At 59.0% G+C, this 19168-nt stretch overlaps 1 protein-coding gene across 1 annotated transcript in view; it reads left to right on the forward strand.

Annotated features, from left to right (window-relative positions):
• The window catches only part of SDK2 (sidekick cell adhesion molecule 2), a 137315-nt gene that overhangs the window by 100074 nt on the left and 18073 nt on the right, over positions 1 to 19168 (forward strand). The window contains exons 35-41 of the mRNA XM_040641205.1: positions 686 to 787; positions 933 to 1048; positions 6506 to 6692; positions 9166 to 9303; positions 11531 to 11692; positions 14115 to 14240; positions 17922 to 18086. Coding sequence (XP_040497139.1) covers positions 686 to 787; positions 933 to 1048; positions 6506 to 6692; positions 9166 to 9303; positions 11531 to 11692; positions 14115 to 14240; positions 17922 to 18086 — 996 coding nt within the window. The remainder of the gene's footprint in view (positions 1 to 685; positions 788 to 932; positions 1049 to 6505; positions 6693 to 9165; positions 9304 to 11530; positions 11693 to 14114; positions 14241 to 17921; positions 18087 to 19168) is intronic.

Consider the following 19168-nt stretch of genomic DNA (forward strand, 5'->3'; position numbering starts at 1 on the left):
GTGAAGGGCAGAACTCCCCCTGCCACCGAGGAAGGGGGAGAAGGGCAGGATGCCCAGGGAGAGCGGTTGGAGAACCTTCTAGCCTCCTTCACCAACCGGGGATGGCTGGCAACTCCCATCCAGGGTTTTGGGGCCCATTTTCTTTCAACTGCCCTTGTCCCCCAGCTTCCGTCCAGGCATCTCCACCCAGGACCCCCAAACTTGGCAAAAGCATGGCGTTTCTTAGCCCAGAATTCACAATCAATAAGCCCCTTCCCTGAGGGCTGAGCTCCCTGTGTGAAGAGCTCCTTGATGGGGCCTGGGCAGCTGAGAACTTCAGGCATCTGCCGTGCTGGGGACGTGGTGACCCGTGACCCAGTGTGCCCAGGACAGGCCCGAAAGGGTGACCCATGACCCAGTGTGCCCAGGACAACAATATTGGTTCACACTAGTTGTCCCTGCATAAATATTAATAGTGTCTCTTTCAGTCTCCAAGTGTCTAGTAAGCTCAGCCTTGTCCGGGAAGGTGTCCTGTGTCCCGATTCCCAGGGAGGAGACAGAACATCCCCCGGCCACCCTACTCCTTACCTCTTCTTTCCCAAACCTTCAGGCAGGAACTAGAACCACATCATCACAGCCTCCGCCCTCCATGCTGACTCTGTCCCCTGCGGGGCAGTGACCTCTCTGTGCCCCTCCCCCCCCACAGATCTGAACAAACACCGGCGGTATGAGATACGGATGAGTGTGTACAACGCCGTGGGGGAGGGGCCCTTGAGCCCCCCCGAGGAAGTCTTCGTCGGGGAAGCAGGTGAGCCCGCCTGCCCTTCCAGCCCCAGCCTTTCCCAGCCCGGAAGTCCAGCCAGAGGACGTACGGGATTCGGGGGCCCCAACCTACCCGCCTCCTCCCTAAAGCCCACTTGTGCCCCTCACTCACGACCTCTCACACCCTCCAGTGCCCACGGCGGCGCCCCGTAACGTGGCTGTCCACGGCGCCACGGCCACACAGCTGGATGTGACGTGGGAGCCACCACCGCTGGAAAGCCAGAATGGAGACATCCAGGGCTATAAGGTACGGGGAGCTCCGGCAGAGAAGAGGGTCCAGGGGGCAAAGGGCCAGCTTGGGGGTGGGAAGGAGAGGTCGGCAGGTCGACACCTGCTCCCTCGGCTGCTTGCACCCAATCCACTGGAATATTGTGCAGCACTGCAGAACGGCACCCATCCTCTCCAGCATCCTAGCCAGGCTGAGCTCAGATACAAGAAGCTCGGGCCTTGCTTCAGGCCGCACCCCCCACCCCAGTCCCCAACTCCAAGTGCCAGCAAAAGACCCCTCGAAGTGGTCACTTGGCCAACCCTAATTACAATATTGATTTGGCCAAGCAGCAAAGACCCCCGGCTAAGGACATGGAAATCTCTGTTTAAAATTATTTCCTGGTCCTAGACGATGTCCCGTGTTATAACAGAATTCAGTTCCTCTCCAGTATTCTCAGAACCCTTTAGACCTCCTTCATCCTCTTGAATGCTGTGTGAAGCAGGCAGATTATAAACATTTGCACCCATTGTACAGATGTGGAAACCGAGACCCAGTTTAGGTTGTCCAGCAAGATCACAGAAAAAGCAGGTAGCAGATGGTCGGACGCCAGGTCTGCCAGCCCCGACCCTGTGCAGGGCGGGGGGTGGGGGGCACTGAGCGCAACTGCCAGAGGAGGTAGTGGACAAAATAATAATAATGCGTCTCCTGGGCCGGAGCCATTGGCGTGTCCGATGCCTGCCTCCTATGCCAATACCCAGCGCCACTCTGATTCCTGGTGGGGGGTTGTTATTCCAGAGAGGAGCCCAGCGCAATGGTGGGGTGGGGAGTGCGAGACCCCCGCGGGGCCTCGTGGCTTACCCGGCTCAGCCCCCTCATCCCACAGGCAGAAGCCGAGTTCCCACAAGGGCCAGGGGCTTGCCCGGGTCACAAAGCTTGGTAAAATAGGTGGCCCCGGTTGAAGACAGAAACCCACACAGGAGTCTCTTTCTGCCTGGGGTGAAGGAGGCAGGAGAGCAGAGGAAAGGCGTCTTGCCAGGGAAGCGTAAAGGTGGGTGACACCCTGCAGGCCTGCCCAGAAGTGCCAGCTGGGAAAAGCTAAATCTCGCACCCCTCGCATAGGCCTCCCATGGGAAGGAGGAGGAGCCGGGGTGCAGCCTGCCACAGTCTGGTAGCCCCCCGACTGTCCAGGTGTGGAAGCATCCGGCGAACGTGCAGCCCCGGGAAACGCGCGGACACACGGACCGCGTGTGTCACACGGCAGATGTCTGCGTGCTGGGAAAACATGGAGCTGGGGACACGGGGTGGCTGCATGCCAGACGTGCATTAACGTCCACGGTAATGAGCACGGACATTAACGATGGGCGGACGTCACCAGCCAGCGAGCACAGTCCAAGGAGCTGGGTGTGGGTCAGACCGAGCTGGGACGTGTGCACGGGCGGGCACGCCCATGCAGCTACAGTCTTTCGGGGACGCGTGTTTATGGAGCTGTTATTTTGTGCCCAGCAGTGTTTCTCAGTCTGGGAGTAAAGCAGTGAATCGAGAGGCAACATGAGCTTAAATTTTAGAGGAAGAAGACCAACAGTGGGCAAAACAAGTACCCCCTCCAGAGGGTGGCAGAGGAAGCCGACGAAGGGCATAGAGAAAGTGAGCCGGGGGTATGTTTGAATTTTAAATAGGGTTGTTAGGGAAGGATTTTAATGGGAAGCAGACACTTGAGCAAAAATGAAGAACAGGGTGAGAATCACATGTTCTTCTGGGAGAAGAACATTCCAGAAAAAGGGAAGGAAGAGCAAAGGTCCTGGGGTCGGTGGGTGCTTGGTGTTTACAAAGCTCAGCAAAAAGCCCCATGCGTCCCAGAGTGTGTGCAGGGCAGCACGATGGGAGACAGGTCCAAGCAGCGACCTGGCCTACATCACCCAGGGCCCTCAAGGGCTTTGGCTGTCACTCAAAATGAGAGGACAGCCGTGGAGGGTTGGGGGCAAAGGAGGGCCACAGGTGACTTGGGTTTTTAAAGGACTGCACTGGCTGCTGTGCTGAGAGCAGTCTGAAATGTGGAAAGCAGAAACCCCAAAGGGGACTGAATTATCTGGGTGAAGCGTGGTGGTGGCTTAGGCCAGGCAGTAGTGGCAGTGAGAAGTGTTTGCTTTCTGGCTCAATTTGAGCAGTGGAGCTGGTAGAATTTGCTGACCTGAATGTGGGGTGGGAGAGAGGAGAGGCAACAAGAATTTATAAGCAATTGGATGATGGAGCTTCCAGACACAGAACAGGAAAAGACAAAAGAGGGTGGAAGGAGGGGGCTTGTGGAGTCAGCTCCACACGTCTGTTGGACTCCCAGGGGGAGACACCAAATGGAGCTGGGTTTACGTGTCTGGAGTTCAAGAGAGAGAGTCTGAGCTGGAGATGTGAACTGTGGAGTCCTCAGTATATAGATGAAAGCCTGGAGATTAGACACATATACACAGAAGACACAAGAAGACTGAACACTGAGATCTAGGACCAAAAAAAGGGACTGAAATCTCAGAACCTACATAAAGAATGTGCTTCCTGAAGAAGGGAGGACTCTGATGCACCAAATATTACTGAGAGCTCAAGCAAAATGAACTCTAGGGAGCAACTGTGCAGAGATTGTCAGACTACAGCCCCAGGGCTCAATCTGGCCCCCCACTTGTTTTGTAAATAAAGTTTTGTTGAAACACAGCCACACTCATCTGTTTATAAATTGCCTGTGGCTGCTTTTGAGTTACCACAGAGATGTGTGGCCTGCAAAACCTGTGATATTCATTACCTGGCCCTTTACAGAAAGCTTGCTGAGCCCTGGATTATTTCATTAGCCCCTCTGACAAGGGTTGGGGGCTGGGGATGCCGGTTGGAGGGATTCGAGAGAGAACGAGGGGAGGCAGCGAGTACAGATACCCCTTTTAAGGAGTGTTGCTCGAAAGGGAAAAGGAAACGAATTAGAAACAGTCAACAGGGGGTTTTAAGACAGAAGAAGTGACAGCTAGTGAATCTGCTGCTAATGGTCCCAGAAAGAGGGGAAATGCGGTGATTCTAGGAAGAGTGGAAGCCGTTGGGGGTGAGGTCCTGGAGGAGGTGAGAGGGGCTGGGATTTCGTGCTCGAGTGGAAGGAGGTCTTACAGAGGAGCCTGCGGTGCAGCCAAGGTGGAGGGAGGCAGGCAGAGGGTGTGGACGCGGGCAGGAGGAGGTATAGACGCCGCCGGGAGATGGTGGAGAAAATCTCATCTGATTGCTTCTGATGAAGGAGCCGAGGTCGGAATGAGGAGGGGAAGGGCAGTGGGGAAGGAGTGGATGAGACCGGGTGTAGGAGATGCACACAAGGCCAGGGGACCAGGCGGTGTAGCACCGTGAAGACTGGAAGTGTGAATTCCCTCCAGTGGCCGTCAGCTGCGGCGTGCGGCCGTGGACCTGATTTAACCGAGGCTGAAGTTGGCCTGTGGGATCTGATGAAGCCCAAAGGGCAGGGGATTGAAATGGTAGCTACAGGGGGGTGATGGTTCACTCCTCCACCTGCTCCCACCTGCAGGACGTGCTTATTCGTTCGCAAGCCTCTGTCAAGCACTGGCCGTGTGCCAGGCACGAGTCTAGGTGATTGAGACGCAAGGGAGCTCAATCTACCAGGACGTCAGCCCCCTGCGGAGTGTGCCTCCTCGTGGACACCTGACTACCTGTTGGCATACGCTGTGACTCGGCTGTGTGCCCCTTGGGGGCTGGGGTCAGTGCTCAGCCCTTGGTGCCATGTGCGCAAAGGCCAGTCTGTGGTCATGTGACAAAGGTCTGCTGAATTCAAGTGCTGAGTTCAAGCAGGGTGCCCTGCCCTGGGTCCTGGGCCCCAGTCCTCCCTCCACCCAAGAACACGGCTCCAGCACTGACCCTCTGTCCTGCACTATCGTTCTCTCCCCCTGGGCAGTGCACAAAAGCATTCTGAACTATATTTCCTCTTTTGAATGCCTTTTCCCGACATCTTGTAATCTGCCAGCTAGCAGCCATGTCTCTAGTTGGTCCCTTTACAGCAGAAATCCTCCAGTCTTCTGGACCCACCACCTCCAATCCCTGTCCTCCTGGTGTCTCTTGAACCCGCTCCAAGTGGCTTCTCACCCCCGATGAAAACCTTTCCTGTCTAGCCCTCAGTGATTCCTATGTTCAGTGGAAGTCAGATGGAAGCCTCACCCTATCTGGCTTAGCACCAGCGTTTGACCCGGCAGACCTGTCCCTCCTCTGAGAAGTGCTTTCTTATTTCCGCTTCCCTGTCTGGCTGTTCCCCCTCTCACCCTGGCTTTTCCAGCCTCTCCCCATTCCCTGAACATCGAAGCCCCCAGATCACCTTGGGACTCTTTCTACATGCATTGTTTCCATGTGCAATCAACAAGTCCCATCTGTGTGCTGATGTTCACCCTGGCCTTTCCCCTGCACCCCAAATTCAGCAGGACCNTCGTCCATGGTTGTGTGCCCATCACTATGAACGTTACTTAATGAACAGCCATATCTCTCTCTGGTATCTCCTCGTGTCGGAAGAATTGTTTTTAAAAGTGGGCGGAGTTAGATAAAAGCAAGCATTTCTGGGTGACAAGATGTCCTGAGTGCCAGGTGGGGACCCTTATATTAGCTTCCTCCAGGCAAATGGAGAAATTGACTTCTGTGGCACGCAGAAACCTCCTTGGCCAGCAGGTGGCGCCAAATACTCGCTGATCGTCCCGGGAGCCTGAGGCTTGCCGCTTTCCTGTGGTCCTCTGTTCAGAGTTCCTGACGCTAGTAAGGAATCCGAGCTTTGAGCTTCGCCGCCCCTGAACGCTAAGTAATCGGCAGCAGGTGGACTAAAACCTTCTTCACTCCTTACCACCTTAGCTCCTCCTCACCTTGGTCCTGGAAAGTGGGGTGTCTTTAGCCCCACTGGTCAGCCCACGAAACCGTGGCTCAGGGGAGTCACCTGGCGAAGTCACCATGCTCATGAAAGGTGCGCTGGGGTTCAGCCCCAGGCCGGCCTGCAGGTGAATTCGCGTGCAGGTAAATCGTCAAGGGCCTTGTCAGTTGGCAGGTGCTTTGCGGCAGGTGCAGGGCGGGCCTGACTCTAAGCAGCCCCCAGGTGATGTGGGCCCTGTGCACTCTCCTCTGGGTTGTGACGGAGTCTACGCACCCTGCACCTCCCTCCCCGGCTCAGGGTTCGGAAGCGCAGAATTGGCATCTTCCCCCGGTAACCATAGTCCGAGGGCTGATGTGCCCGTGCTGTGCTAAACCGTCCAGGCACCTCGGCTGTGCTCTCCCGGAGTTTAGTCTGGCAGAGACTGAAGTAGTCACTGTGAAAAGGAAGGTTCTGGAAGGGTTTCTAAAACAGCTCTTAAATACTTCTGTACTGTTCCCGAGTGACCCGTCCAGGGTGTGTGGACGGTATGCACGAAGGTGTCTCCGTGACCCTGGGGCTGGCAGGGGCAGGAGGAGAGTCAAACGTGTCCCCCTTACTCCCACAATTGGCTGTGCCCACAGATTTATTTCTGGGAAGCCCAGCGGCGCAACCTCACGGAGCGGGTGAAGACGCTTTTTCTGGCCGAGAACGGCGTGAAACTCAAGAACCTGACCGGCTATACGGCCTACATGGTCAGCGTGGCAGCCTTCAACGCCGCGGGCGATGGGCCTCGGAGCCCCCCCACCCGGGGCCAGACCCAGCAAGCAGGTGGGGGAGAGGGGCAGCAGGGGAGGGGGTGGGGGGCACCTGGCAGCTGTGCTCCCGGGCTGGGGGGTGTGGTGGAAGCACCTTAGCTGGGCTGGGCACCTTAGCTGCCGAGATGATGGGCTGGGCACCCAGGCCCCACGAGATGGTCTCCAGAGGGGGCGAGCACAGCCCAAAAAGAAGGGCCGACATGAGAGGGCTCAGAAGACAGGCTGTCCCCAGAGAGCCTTGGAGAGAGCCCGCAGATGTCCCCTGTGCTCCCCACATCTTGTAGCCCACCAGCCCATTTCTTCCCGTGCCTTGTTCCCACCTGGCTTTCTCACGGGGCCCCATCTTTGCTCCTTCGACGAGTATTTACTAAGCATCTTCTAGAGACCCTCACTGTGCTAGATGCTGGGAACACAACAATCCCGGTCCCCGCCCTAGGGAGCGAGACAGATCATAAACCCATACCTAGATGAAACGGCCTCAGGGGGCGGTGACTGAGCAGTAGAAGGACGAGGGCAGGAGCAGACACGTGGCCTGGGACAGGTCTGCCTGCAGCAGCCCCCGCGGGCTGACAGCTGAGACCTGAGTGGGAAGAGCCCAGCGTGGGAAGCTCTGCAGGAGGAGTTCCGGGCAGAGGGAGAAGCAGGTGCAAAGGCCTTGAGGCCGGAGGGGATTAAAGGAACAGAAAGCCGGGTGGCTTGGGAGGAAATGGCCCAAGAGGGTCGGGGAGCCTTGGAAGAAAGTCTGGGATTGGTTCTCGGTGTGGGGGGAGTCATTGGTGGGTTTAAGCAGTTGCACAACAGGATCCGGTGTATGTTTTTTTTTTTAAGATTTTATTTATTTATTCGACAGAGATAGAGACAGCCAGTGAGAGAGGGAACACAAGCAGGGGGAGTGGGAGAGGAAGAAGCAGGCTCCCAGCGGAGGAGCCTGATGTGGGGCTCGATCCCATAACGCCGGGATCACGCTCTGAGCCGAAGGCAGACGCTCAACCGCTGTGCCACCCAGGCGCCCCTGGTGTATGTTTTTAAAAGCTAGCTCTGACAGCCTGGCAGAAGACACAGTGACAGAGGGGTGAGGAGGGAGGCAGGGAGGCCAGTTAGGAGGCTGGACGGTGATGGTCGGAACCCTGCTGCCTGCACATGCAGAGCTGGGCCTATATATAGTGTCCAAAGACACTTCTCGGGCAGTGATACGCTAGCTCCTTCCAGAACCCCTGGGATGGGTGTGGCAGGTGTTACCCATTTCAGTGAGCAGGGGTGGCCCGGGCAGTGATGCTTCCTGCCCAGGCAACCCCCCTGGCCCATCAGTTGGGGGGGGGGGCAGAGGCTGGAGGCCAGGACAGGTGAGCCCGTCCTGGGCTGTCTTCACTGCACGGCAGCTCCTTCGCCTGTAAGAAGCTCTCTCCTCATGGATTTGAATACGAGCCTTTTGTCCTGAGCCCCCTGGAGCATCCTTCCCAGCCTGTGCTTCCCATCCGGTAAAATACCTTCTCTCTGAAAGAGAGGGCCGGACCGTGGAGTCAGTTCCTAAGCATTGTCCTCTTTGGGGACGGGCCATGGCTCCGGGAAACCCTTTTCCTCCCGCTGGCTCCCGAGGGTCTGGTCTGTCTGCCTGCTCGTCCAGACCACTCTCCGTCAGTGTCATAGGTCTGATGTGAGCCCCTGGAAGCCTGGAAGCTTCCGGCAGCAGAACAAAGTGTTCTGACCCATGTCCCCCTTGCTTAGGGGAGGCAGGAAAGGCCCCCTGAGCTCGCCTCCCTCCTTCAAAGACTGTGGGCTGGGGCTGCCTCCCAGAGCTGGAGCGGAAGCAGGGTCCAGATTAGCTTTGGCTCTGTGGGGGGGCGGCCCCCGGACAATAATAACAGCCTGGTCATCCCGCCTGGAGCCAGCTCTGTGCTTCCTTCCCTTCCCCTCTGGCCTCCCCAGCAGAGTCCCCCACGGCCCCCATGCTTTCAGGGTCGTTCCAGATTTCTCTGGCCAAGAAAGCATCTCTTCCAGATGGTTTGATTGTCCCTATTTTGGGCTGCTTCTGACAGCGTGGTCTCTCCGTAACAAACCCAGTGGCCCTCACTGGAGAAAGGCCACAGTGCCGAGGTTCTGGTATCTTTTTCTTCACCACCTGCCTCATGCTCTGAGGCCCAGACGGGCCCTGTCTTCCCCAAAAGACAAGCCCTACAAAGCCAGGACCTCTCCTGGCCCCACCACAACCCTGGAGGTTCAGGACCACTTAGCAGGAAGAAACGGAGTTCTCTAACTTTAGGGAGAGGATAATTCTTTTTCCTCACCATTCTTGGACTCTGGTATTGAAAAGAAAGTGCTAGCAGTGTCAGTGGGGGAGGGGAGGGGCACAGATGACCTCCGATGACCCCCTCCCCTCTCTCTCTTCCCTGGCCCAGACCCAACCGCCCCTGCTGGTTCCTGGAGGCCAAGCAGGGCTTTGAACGTCCACGGGAGGACAAAACAAACCCTTTGCTGTCTCCCCGCAGCCCCCAGTGCTCCCAGCTCAGTCAAGTTCAGTGAGCTGACCACAACCTCGGTGAACGTGTCCTGGGAGGCCCCGCAGTTCCCCAACGGTGTCCTGGAGGGTTACCGGCTGGTGTACGAGCCCTGCACCCCCGTGGACGGTGAGTGGGGCTCTCCCAGCTCGGCTCCCAGGGCCTTTCTCTCTTTGGGGTCACTGCACAGAGTTAGCTAGGCGGCCAGACCGTGCCAGACTAAGGAACGGGAAGGCCAGGCACTCACACCTCTCAAGGTCTGGGAGCCCCCTGGGTAGGCCAGGCAGAGGCCACGATGAGGAGAGCCTGTCCTGTCCACCTGCATCTTGTCCCCATGACCTCTGCCCTCTCCTTCCTGTCCGAGGGAGAGACGGCCCCTTTCCTGGGGCCTGCACCTGACCACAACTCCTGGCCTGCCCCCCGCCAGTGTCCCAGAACACAGTGCTGCTTTGCAGAATGAACAGGCTGCTGGCAGGCAGGTGATGGTGGGAAGACTGAGGGCCATTGTTCGCTCGGCTGGCCCAGGACTGCTGGCCCCCGCAGCTCTCCCAGGCTCCTCCCTCTGTTCTGACCAGGCTCTGTAGTCAGGGAAAGGTGAGCGTGAGGAGGTGACCTCAGGCCATCAGGCCAACACCTGCGAGCCAGCTCTGGAACTGGACCCAGGCAGCCAGCAGCCCCTCTAAGTAGATGGCCATGCCTTCTGGGCTCATTCTGGGCTCATTCACATCGGCGTGGGGGCAGAGAGCTGGCAAGCGTCTGACATCCACGGTCAGGGTCAGCACGGCCTGGCCTGGAAGCCTGGGAGTGGGCAAGGGTCCCCAACCAGGGCCCGGAGGAAGGGGTGGGGCAGGGGCCGCTGGGGGCACTAAGGATAGCTAGACGAACAGGGCTCCGGGTGAGAGGAAGGCAACTTGCACATCGGGATTCTTGATTGGAGGTTCACAAGGGAACAGGGGTGCAGTAACTCCCCCAAACTTGCGCTTTCCAGGGGGAGGCTCCAAGGCTCTTATCAGATTCTCAAAAGGGTTCCTGACCCCACGAGAGGCAAAGACCTATCCAGAATAAGGCTGACATTCTAAATTTTGGGGGGCAGGCACAGGAGGGGCCATCAGGGCCCCCCCCTTCCTGGGCCCAACAGCATCCTAGCCACTGTGGGACACCACATCTCCTACAGGCTCCCTTCCTTCCCTCCTCACCTTGGTGGGACTCGGGAGACCTAGGGCACTGCTCAGCTTTGCCCCCTGCTTGCTGGTGGGGAAGTGCTCCCTTCTTGTCTGGCCAGCTGGCTAACTTCATGCCCTCGCCTACTCCTGTGCACTGCGATGGCCAAGCTGATGGGACCGTCAGGCCCGGGGCGTGACTGCGTCTGCACCCCCAGTTCACGCCTCAGCCCCAGGTTCAGGTCAGCAGCAAACAGGCCTCACAAGAACCCAGCGACCCCTGCCCCTTTCCTGTTGGGAAAACCACAGCCCAGCCCGATGAGGGATTTGCTCAGAAATGTCAAGGAATGGGTCCCCAGCGCCGCTGTTCCAGGTCCTGCATGGGTGACTTCCTTCCCTCAGAAGGGCCGCTCGAGCAGCCCTTTTTCTGTCATTGGATACTGACTTATTCATAAGACAGTCTGGGCACATGCCAGGTGCCAGACGCTCTTTTATTTAAGCTCGTAACCTCCTGTCCATGATGCTGTCGATACCCTCATTCCGTAGAGGGACAAACCAAAGCTAGGGGCAGGGGAGGGCCAGCAGCAGGCTGCGACCTGCAAAGCCCATCTCCCAGGGGTCACCACCATGCTCGGGGGACACAGGAGAGCACCCCCAGGCCCGACCCCTGGGGAGGGGCGGTCGGGAGGATTTTGACCCGTGAAGTACAAACCTGAAAACCATCCCAGCCTCCCCTCTAGTTGCCGTATCTGGGGTACAGTTGTTGGAGGGCCCGCTGAGAGCCCCCAGTCCTTGCAGGTGGACCCGAGGCTGTCCTCGGCTGTAGGGACTCGCTGCATGTGTCTCCCCTCCAACTCCGGACTCAGGTGCTGTCTCCCCAGAAGCCCTTCCAGAAAGGTGATCCTTGGGATTCCAGTTCTGTGGAATTCGGGGGGGTAGAATTCATTTGGGGTACAACAGTTCAAGGAAACAGGGTGGGGGGTCGTTTCCCACCTGAGGCTGAAAGACCCCGTGTGTACTCCCTGGACAGATAGACCATAGCTCTTCTCAGACTTCTCCAGCCGAGGAGCCCTCTCTCCCAAGTACGGCCTGCAGAACTGTGTGTCGGGAAACACGGCTGTGTGGCCTGACATCAAGGCCCCCCCGCAGCCACCACCGGCCCCCACCGCCCCCCACATGCTGTGCTTCCTTCCCAGGTGTCAGTAAGATCGTGACCGTGGACGTGAAGGGGAACAGCCCTCTGTGGCTGAAGGTGAAGGACCTGGCCGAGGGGATGACCTACCGGTTCCGCCTCCGAGCCAAGACCTTCACCTATGGGCCAGAGATCGAGGCCAACGTCACCACCGGCCCCGGAGAAGGTAGGGGAGTACGGGGCGAACAAGGGGGCTGCTGCCCTCCACTCACTGCGTCCAGCCCCTGCGTCAGAAGGGGGTGTCCAGAGCTCTGCTAGATCCTGGAGGTGCAGCGGTGAGGGGGACGGGGTCTGGTGGGACACGTGGCAGAGCCACAGCCCGAGAGAATACAGGGGTGGGGCCTGGGGGGAGGAAGGGGGACGTCCAGGCCACAGCCAGGGGGACCTGCCAGGCCACGTCCTCCCTAGACAGAGGTGACAGAGGGAAGAAAGGAGCAGGGCGGTGAGAGGCCAGGCTGCGCACTGGGCCCGAGTGGGGAGGGGAGGGAGATGCGGGGGACCAGGGACCGCAGAGTGGTTCTGTCTGGTTTATGACACTTCCTGAGGTCAGCCTTGGGCCGGGGGAGTTTTTCAGGCACCCGCTGTGGTTACGGTTTGTTCTCCAAAGTCCTTGTCACCCAGGCAGGGCTCCTCTCCTGAACACAAGAGCCACCGCCCACCCTCTGCTCCCTCCTTCCCTGAGAAAGGACACAGCCCATCTCAATCTTTCCCTGAAATCCCTCTTCCTCCCCTTCCTCCTCCTCTTCGGCCTCCTCCCTCTGTTTCCCCTCCTCCTGCTCCCTGCACTATGGGCCAGAGCCCAGCTGAGCTAGGCCTTGGGGGGGTGGGCAGGGCCTGAAGAGGCCACTTGGCCTTGCCTCTCACCTGTCAGGCAGGTGTGCTCACCCGTGCTGGGCTGGCCCCCTGCCCTCTCTCTTCGTGGGCACTTTCTGTTCCTCGCCCCTGGTTCCGCAAAGAAGCCGGCTGGCTCCTGGGCTCCTGCAGACAAAGCCTGCAGGGCGGCAGGAGGAAGCCGCCCCCCCTCTGCCCTGCACCTGCCCCCAGCCCCTCCTGTGCCGCCTCTTCACCTGAGCCAACTTCCCTGGGAAACAAAAGCAGGAAGCGAGCTGGCAGGGACAAAGGGAGGCGGAGCAGTGGGGACAGGAGAAGGCTGGAGGACAGGCTGTTCTAACCTGAGGCTTGAAGTGTCCCAGGACGGCGTGGGAAGGGGGCAGTCAGGAAGTTCAGAGGAGGTGGTGGGGGTCCCTCTGAAACAGCTGAGCTGTGCCTGGCGAGTGTGGGTGAGGAAAGGACGTGCCATCATGCATCCTTTTCTCTCCAGGCCAGGCAGTCACTGGAAGTGCTGGAAGCTTCTAGTTCAGGAGTTGAGGACAGCTCTCAGCCTTGAGTTCTGTGCTGTGCAGAATGAGAACTCGGGGTCCTGAGAGCACCCCCACCCCACCCTTCACAGCCCGCTCCAGCTTGGTCCCACACCCCCTGACCCCTCAGCCGCCTTTGCCCTGAGCTGTAGGCAGGATGCACGTTGAGGAAGGAAGGAAGGAAGATGAGGCTCTCGGCGGTCACGGGTCGGGACTGGACACGGGCCGGGCGGTGGGCAGCCAAGCTCTGGCCGTGAGTCTCCAGGCTCCTTGCCCCTAGGCGTCCATAGCAGACACTCGGCACTCACTCGGCCCAGCGGTCACCCCCCCACCCACTCACCAACTTGTTCCCCTCGTCCCACAGATGTGTAGGGAGCACCTACTCTGTGCCCAGCTCCAGGGGTGCAAGGCTCTGGGTCTAGTGAGGAACAGACACATAGAAGACAGCACACAGGGTCCCGGCTCTGGAGACAGTAAGAGCCTGGGGGACAGGCACCCCCAGAGAGGAGGGCTCAGGACCCTCCTTAGACAGACCTGGCTCACTTCTCTGACTACACAAGCGGGCTCTCCCCTGCTTGGGCTCCTGGGGCTGGTGTCCAGGTGGCTGACGTGACAGGCCGCCACCTCCACGTACTGCCAGGTCAGCCAGCAGCAGAGCCCGCTCCTTCTTCCTCCCGTGCTCCCAGCCTCCTCCCTGGCTCAGCGGCAGTGGGCACATTTCAGGCAGGAAGTGGGGAGGACACTGCCATCCTAGGCCAAGAGACAAGATGTCAGGGAGCCCTTCGGCCCCCCAAAGTCCAACTCCCCACTTATTCTAGGCCCACTCCACCATCATCACACCCACCTCTACTGTCTCCCCAGGACACATCCCTTCAAGCCTTACATTCCAAAAGGGCCTCACAGATGGGGAAACTGAGGCGCCGGTGGGCTACGTGACTTGATTAAAGTCACCCATCTAGTGAGTTCGGGTCTCCTGACTCTGCTCCAGGGATCTTTCTGGCATTACCCTATATACCTCTCCTGGCCTTGAATTTGGAACAGGGAGGCGGGTGTGGGTGACCCAGAGAGCATAGTTGGTCTAGCCTGAGACACTCTTGGGGCCTCGGCGCTCTCAGGGTTTCTGGAGACCCTGGCTGGGCTTGGAGGTTTGGCTGCCCAGCGCCCCTGCTAAAGCACAGGGTGCCGGGCTGGGGGCCATACGGCCTCTTGCCCACCGTGTGCCGTTTGCAGGTGCCCCCGGGCCGCCTGGAGTGCCCATCATCGTGCGGTACAGCTCCGCCATCGCCATCCACTGGTCCAGCGGAGACCCTGGCAAAGGGCCCATCACCCGCTACGTCATAGAAGCCAGGCCATCAGGTACGTGCTGCCCTGGGCTGAGCGCGTCCCTCTGGAGCGGGTTCTGGGTCGCGCCTTCTCCTCCTGCTGGAGTCCCTCCACCTGGCGGCCTTGTGTCCTCCTGAGAAGGCCCCTGTGCCACTCCAGATGAAGCTGAAGGTGGCCCTGGGGCGAGTGGGAAATGGAGCATTGCACCCTTAGGTGGGGGACACCCCGGGGTCCCCTGGGGAATGGCACTTAGCACCAGATGAGGACCAACTCAGAGGGAAGATCATTCAAGAAACCAGAGGAGCAAAGAGTCTGCCTCCCCCCTTGATGAAACACCATGTTTTTCAAGAAACCCCACTGACCAGTGTCTCGTCAGGAGGCCACTGTCCCCAGGGACACTGGCCGCCTCCTTGAGGTCCGCCTTTGCTACCCCGATGGTCTCAGCAGTTCCTGTAACTGTACCAGGGGGGTGGGCAAGCCTGAAATCGCATCACAAGAGCTTTCGGAGCCCAGGAGACCAGCGATGGAGGAGTCGCTCCAGGGGGCTGCTCTCAGCGCTCCCGTTTCACTTCGCCGTCCCAGTGACATCTGCTTCTCCTGACTCCCCTTACCCGCAGGAGCCCTCGGCCAGCTCTCCTGGCTGCCAGGTTTCCCAGTGCATCAGAGGTGCCCGAGCCGGCCGAGAGCTGGAGGCTTGGTATTCCACAGACCTGTGATTCGCCGGTTGAACTGGAGAAAGGAAAACAGCACGAATAGCAAATAATAATCAGAATGGGAGGTAGTCAGACATATCAGTAGCTAATACTTCTAACGACAGCACCAAAGCATCCCAATGGCAAACTTAATATCTCGGTAACTGAGCGCTAATCATCTCAAGAGCAAAGAGTTAATGCCAGCTGTTCCAGGAAGCAGCCACCCCCCCCCCCGCCGTTGCCCTCATCTTTTGCTAATAATTGCAGTGGCAAATAGCTATTTCATCTAGCAGCTCCCATCCAATGTGTGCCTGGAAGGTATATGTGGGGTTGGCTCTCTCCCCCACCCCAGATGGTCCCTCCCCAGCCGTCCGGTGCCATGCGTGAGTTGGCCAGGAGAGCGCCATGTGCTTCTCCCCACCAGGGCCCATGCCTCTGCTCTCCATCCAAGTGGGCCGGCCGGGATGCCAGGCTGCGGAATGTTGGCTCCAGACTCCGGGTCTGCTGATTCTCCAGCCTTCCCTGGGAGGCCCAACATGGGACCTGGTGTTGTGGGCTTGGGGGCTGTGCCTTGGTGCACACAGGTGGGCTCAAGGCAGGACCCCCTAAAGGGTCGGGACGGGAAGCAGTGCCCGAGAGCTGGGACATCAAGGGCCGTGAGGATGCAGTGAGGGTGGAGAGCAAGGGGGAAGCCAGGCCACTCCCTGGGCTGCTGGAGACATCTCCCCGCCTCCGCGCCCCCGGGTCCTACATCCTCCTCCTCTCCAGGATGAGACTGCTCTTGTCCCGTGCTCCCCCGGCATTGCTGGATAGCATCGCCACGCACGCCCACTTTCTACAAACCGGGACCTGGCAGGCGCTGCAGGGCGGGGAGGGGCTCACTCGAGGTTTCTGGCCCGTGGAACCCGCCGTGCACATCAGCCGACTCCTGGGGCTGGAGGCCAGAGCCCCAGCATGGCTATTCCAGCAGCTTCGGGCCTGGCCCCGCTGCCAGGGCCCCACCCTTTGTTTCTGTGCAGGCCGAGCCAGGTGGCTCGCACAGCAGGCAGCAGGGTCCTGGCCGAGCCCGCCCAGCCGGCTCTGAATCCGCTGTGGATCTCACAGGGCACCATCCTGGACACCCGGCGGGCGTTCGGTGCTGGGGGGAGCCCGACAGCTCTAGGCCGAAGCCCCAGCTCTGCTTCTTAGAGCTGCCTGACTTGGGAGGATGGGTTCTCTGTCTCTCTCTCTACCGTCTGTTAACACTGGCACAACGGTTCTCCTCCCCGCCACTGCCGTGGATGTGAAAAGTGAAGCCCTTAGAACCGCAGTGCTTGATGAGGAAGGAGAGTCATTGCTGTAGTGTCCTCACCGTCATCATCGTCGTCACCATGACTGTCATTGAAAGTGAATGAGAGCTTTCAGGGCCATGGGAGGAGAATGGCTTTGCACCCCAGACCTCGGATCTCGGGGCACGTAGCACTGAAATCAGAGCATGTGATGTTCAGAGAAGGTCGGGGAAGAAGGTTTGCATTCAGTGAGGACCCCAGTGCTGGGCGCTGGGCTGCAGAGGCGAATCGGGCACGGTCCTCGCCCCGGAGGGACCGCACAGCCCAGCAGGGGAGAGCCACAGGGTGGGAGAGGCAGATGCCCAGAACGAAGACGGAAGATGGTAGATGAGGCCGAGCCCGGAACCCCGCGCCTTTGTGAGGACAGCAGGACGCAGACGGGCCCACGGCTGCCTTCCGGTTGGCGGGATCTGGATGGGGAGGGCTGAGAGGTGGCTTCGGAAGGCACCGGCACAGTCTTGGTCCCCAGTTCAGAGGGGACGAGGCAGGTGAAGGTGCCTCCGCTAGAGCTCCTGGCATGAGTGGATCGGTAACAGGTGTGGAGAAGGAAACAATCCGTCAGCCCCTGGAAGAGGCTGGAAGGGCCACGCTGGAGCTGGGGGGTAGCCCAGGTCCCAGCAGGAGCTCAGGAACAGACAAGGAGAAATAGTGCCTGGCTGAGGCTGAGGCAGGAGCTCGTCGGGGCCTCAAGGTGACCTCCCTAGAGTCCGCCACGGGATGGTGGACCTAGGAGCTCAGCCCACCGAGGTCCTTCTGAGATCTCGGGCCCCCTGGACCGTGTGAAAATGGTGATTTGACACCTTGGTTGTCAAATCAGCCCTTCCCTGGCCCGGGCGGGGGACTAACCGCCCTTCCAAGGGCCACGCCAGCCCCACTGGCCCTGCGTGGAGCCTCCGGCCAGGGCCCCCCTCAGCCTCCCCATCACGGGACCCCAGCAGGTGCTTGACCTTCTCTTGTGCAGGGTAGCACGCTCACCGCTCCTTTTGAATGAGGTGGAAATGAATTAGGTCCCAAGGGGGTGAGACCCAGAGAGCCGTGGACAAAGGGGCAGGCCTTGAAAGTCAGGAGCTGAAAGGGTGGGGTGGTTGGGGACGATGTGGGTGGAGAACAGATGGGGCCCCTCTAGGCTTGCCTGGGCTGCTCAGATCTGTGTTGCTCAGCCGGGAGGCCGCTGGGGTTGGGCCCCGTCAGTGCACCGCTCACAGGCGAGCCCAGCCCCTCCCGTGGCAATTTTAGGAAGGGTCTTCTTTTTTATCTGATGCCACTACTGTGTGTACTTTGACTAGGAAGGGGGATGAGAAAAAGAAGGGCCCAGGTAAGGAAAGGAGGGTGTACCCGCGTGCTACAGTCAGAGGCAGCCTGGTGAAGTCACATTGACCAGCACTTTCTACGGGTGTGAGAGCCGGCGATTTGGCTTCTACAACGGCCGAAATGCTGAGTCTCCTCCTGTGGGTGGCGGCATGGGGTTGGCTGGAACCGTGTTTTCTACAAACCACACGTTTTTTTAATATTTTACAGGTGCTTTAATATAGGGAACAGAGGGTCAGAGACTCCGAAAAGGCACCTCCTGAAAACTGTCTGCCGAGATTCCATGTTGACAGGGCAGAGCAAACAGGCCCGGCGCTCAGGGGGTAACAGGTGGGATGGGAGGGGGCTCCCCCTCACGGGGCGTCTCCCTCTTAACACTCTTGCAGACGAGGGGCTATGGGACATCCTCATCAAAGACATCCCCAAGGAGGTGACCTCCTACACGTTCAGCATGGACATCCTGAAGCCAGGCGTCAGCTATGACTTCCGGGTCATCGCCGTCAATGACTATGGCTTCGGTACCCCCAGCAGCCCCTCCCAGTCTGTGCCAGGTACTGCCTGTGGCGGGGGGAGGGCACCCCATTGAAAAGCCTTGTGGCAGAGGCTGGTGGCGGGCAAAGAAGACAGAGGCGGGCAGCAGAGCAGCAGACGCATTGGGGTGGGGACCAAAATGTATTACCCTCTCCGTTCTCCAAGCAGTGAACTCTGGGCCAGGGCCTGGGTCAGCTTTGAGCTCTGGAAGAAGCTGGGGGCTGTGGGTCTTTGGGGTTCCTTTGCAAGGATTCCAGAAGCCCTGGGCAGGGGGCGTAGTGGGGCTTGTGGACAAATCAGTGGGCCCAAGATGAGACCTTCTATGAGCTCATCACCCAGGGGATTCAGCCGGGCCGTAAACTACACGTTTCTATGGAAACCACCCCAAAACACAGAGTCAGCGGCCTATGAAGCAGCGTCTGGGGATGGGGGGGATAGGACTGCCATCCTCCCCTTTTCCCTCTCATCCTGTCCATCGGCCCGTCTTGGAGGACTCACAGAGGACTCTAATGCCGAAACCCATGACCCCAAATCCAATCACTAACCAACTTTCAATACCAACTCCCCTTCCCTTAAGGCAGAAACATAGCTCAAAACTGTAACCCACTGGGTGAGTCTCGGAAACCTGGCTGCCTCTCTCCTCCCACACATGTTCTCCCTTGTCCAGATTAATAGAACCAGATTGTGGGAGATAGAAGAGTCAGCCCCTCGTCAGGCAGCCCCCTGGATTAGTAGTGGTTACATGCGAAAAGCATGGTACTGAGGGCTTTGAAGGAAGGAGAGGCCTGGCTGGAGGAAGCATTCCAAAGACCCACTCACGTCCACCCTCCTGGTTCCCCACTCTCTCTGCTACCAGACAAAGATGGAGTCCTGTCCCTGGGGAGAAACTCTCCCAGGCCTGCCACAGGCCAGATGGGTACTTTTCCAATACAAACCTGGGGCCTGCCCGTCAAGGTAGCCGGCCGTGGGTGGCAAGGAGGGGGGGAATACAGGAAAAATAGCACGCATACTGCCACTTCTCCATCCTGTGCCTTTGGCAGACATCACTAATCAATCCCCGCACTCTTTCCTGGTGAGTCCAGAAGCAACCTCAGAACTCAAA

This window comes from Ursus maritimus, unplaced genomic scaffold, assembly GCF_017311325.1.
Source record: "Ursus maritimus isolate PB19 unplaced genomic scaffold, ASM1731132v1 scaffold_24, whole genome shotgun sequence".
Taxonomy (NCBI): Eukaryota; Metazoa; Chordata; class Mammalia; order Carnivora; family Ursidae; genus Ursus; species Ursus maritimus.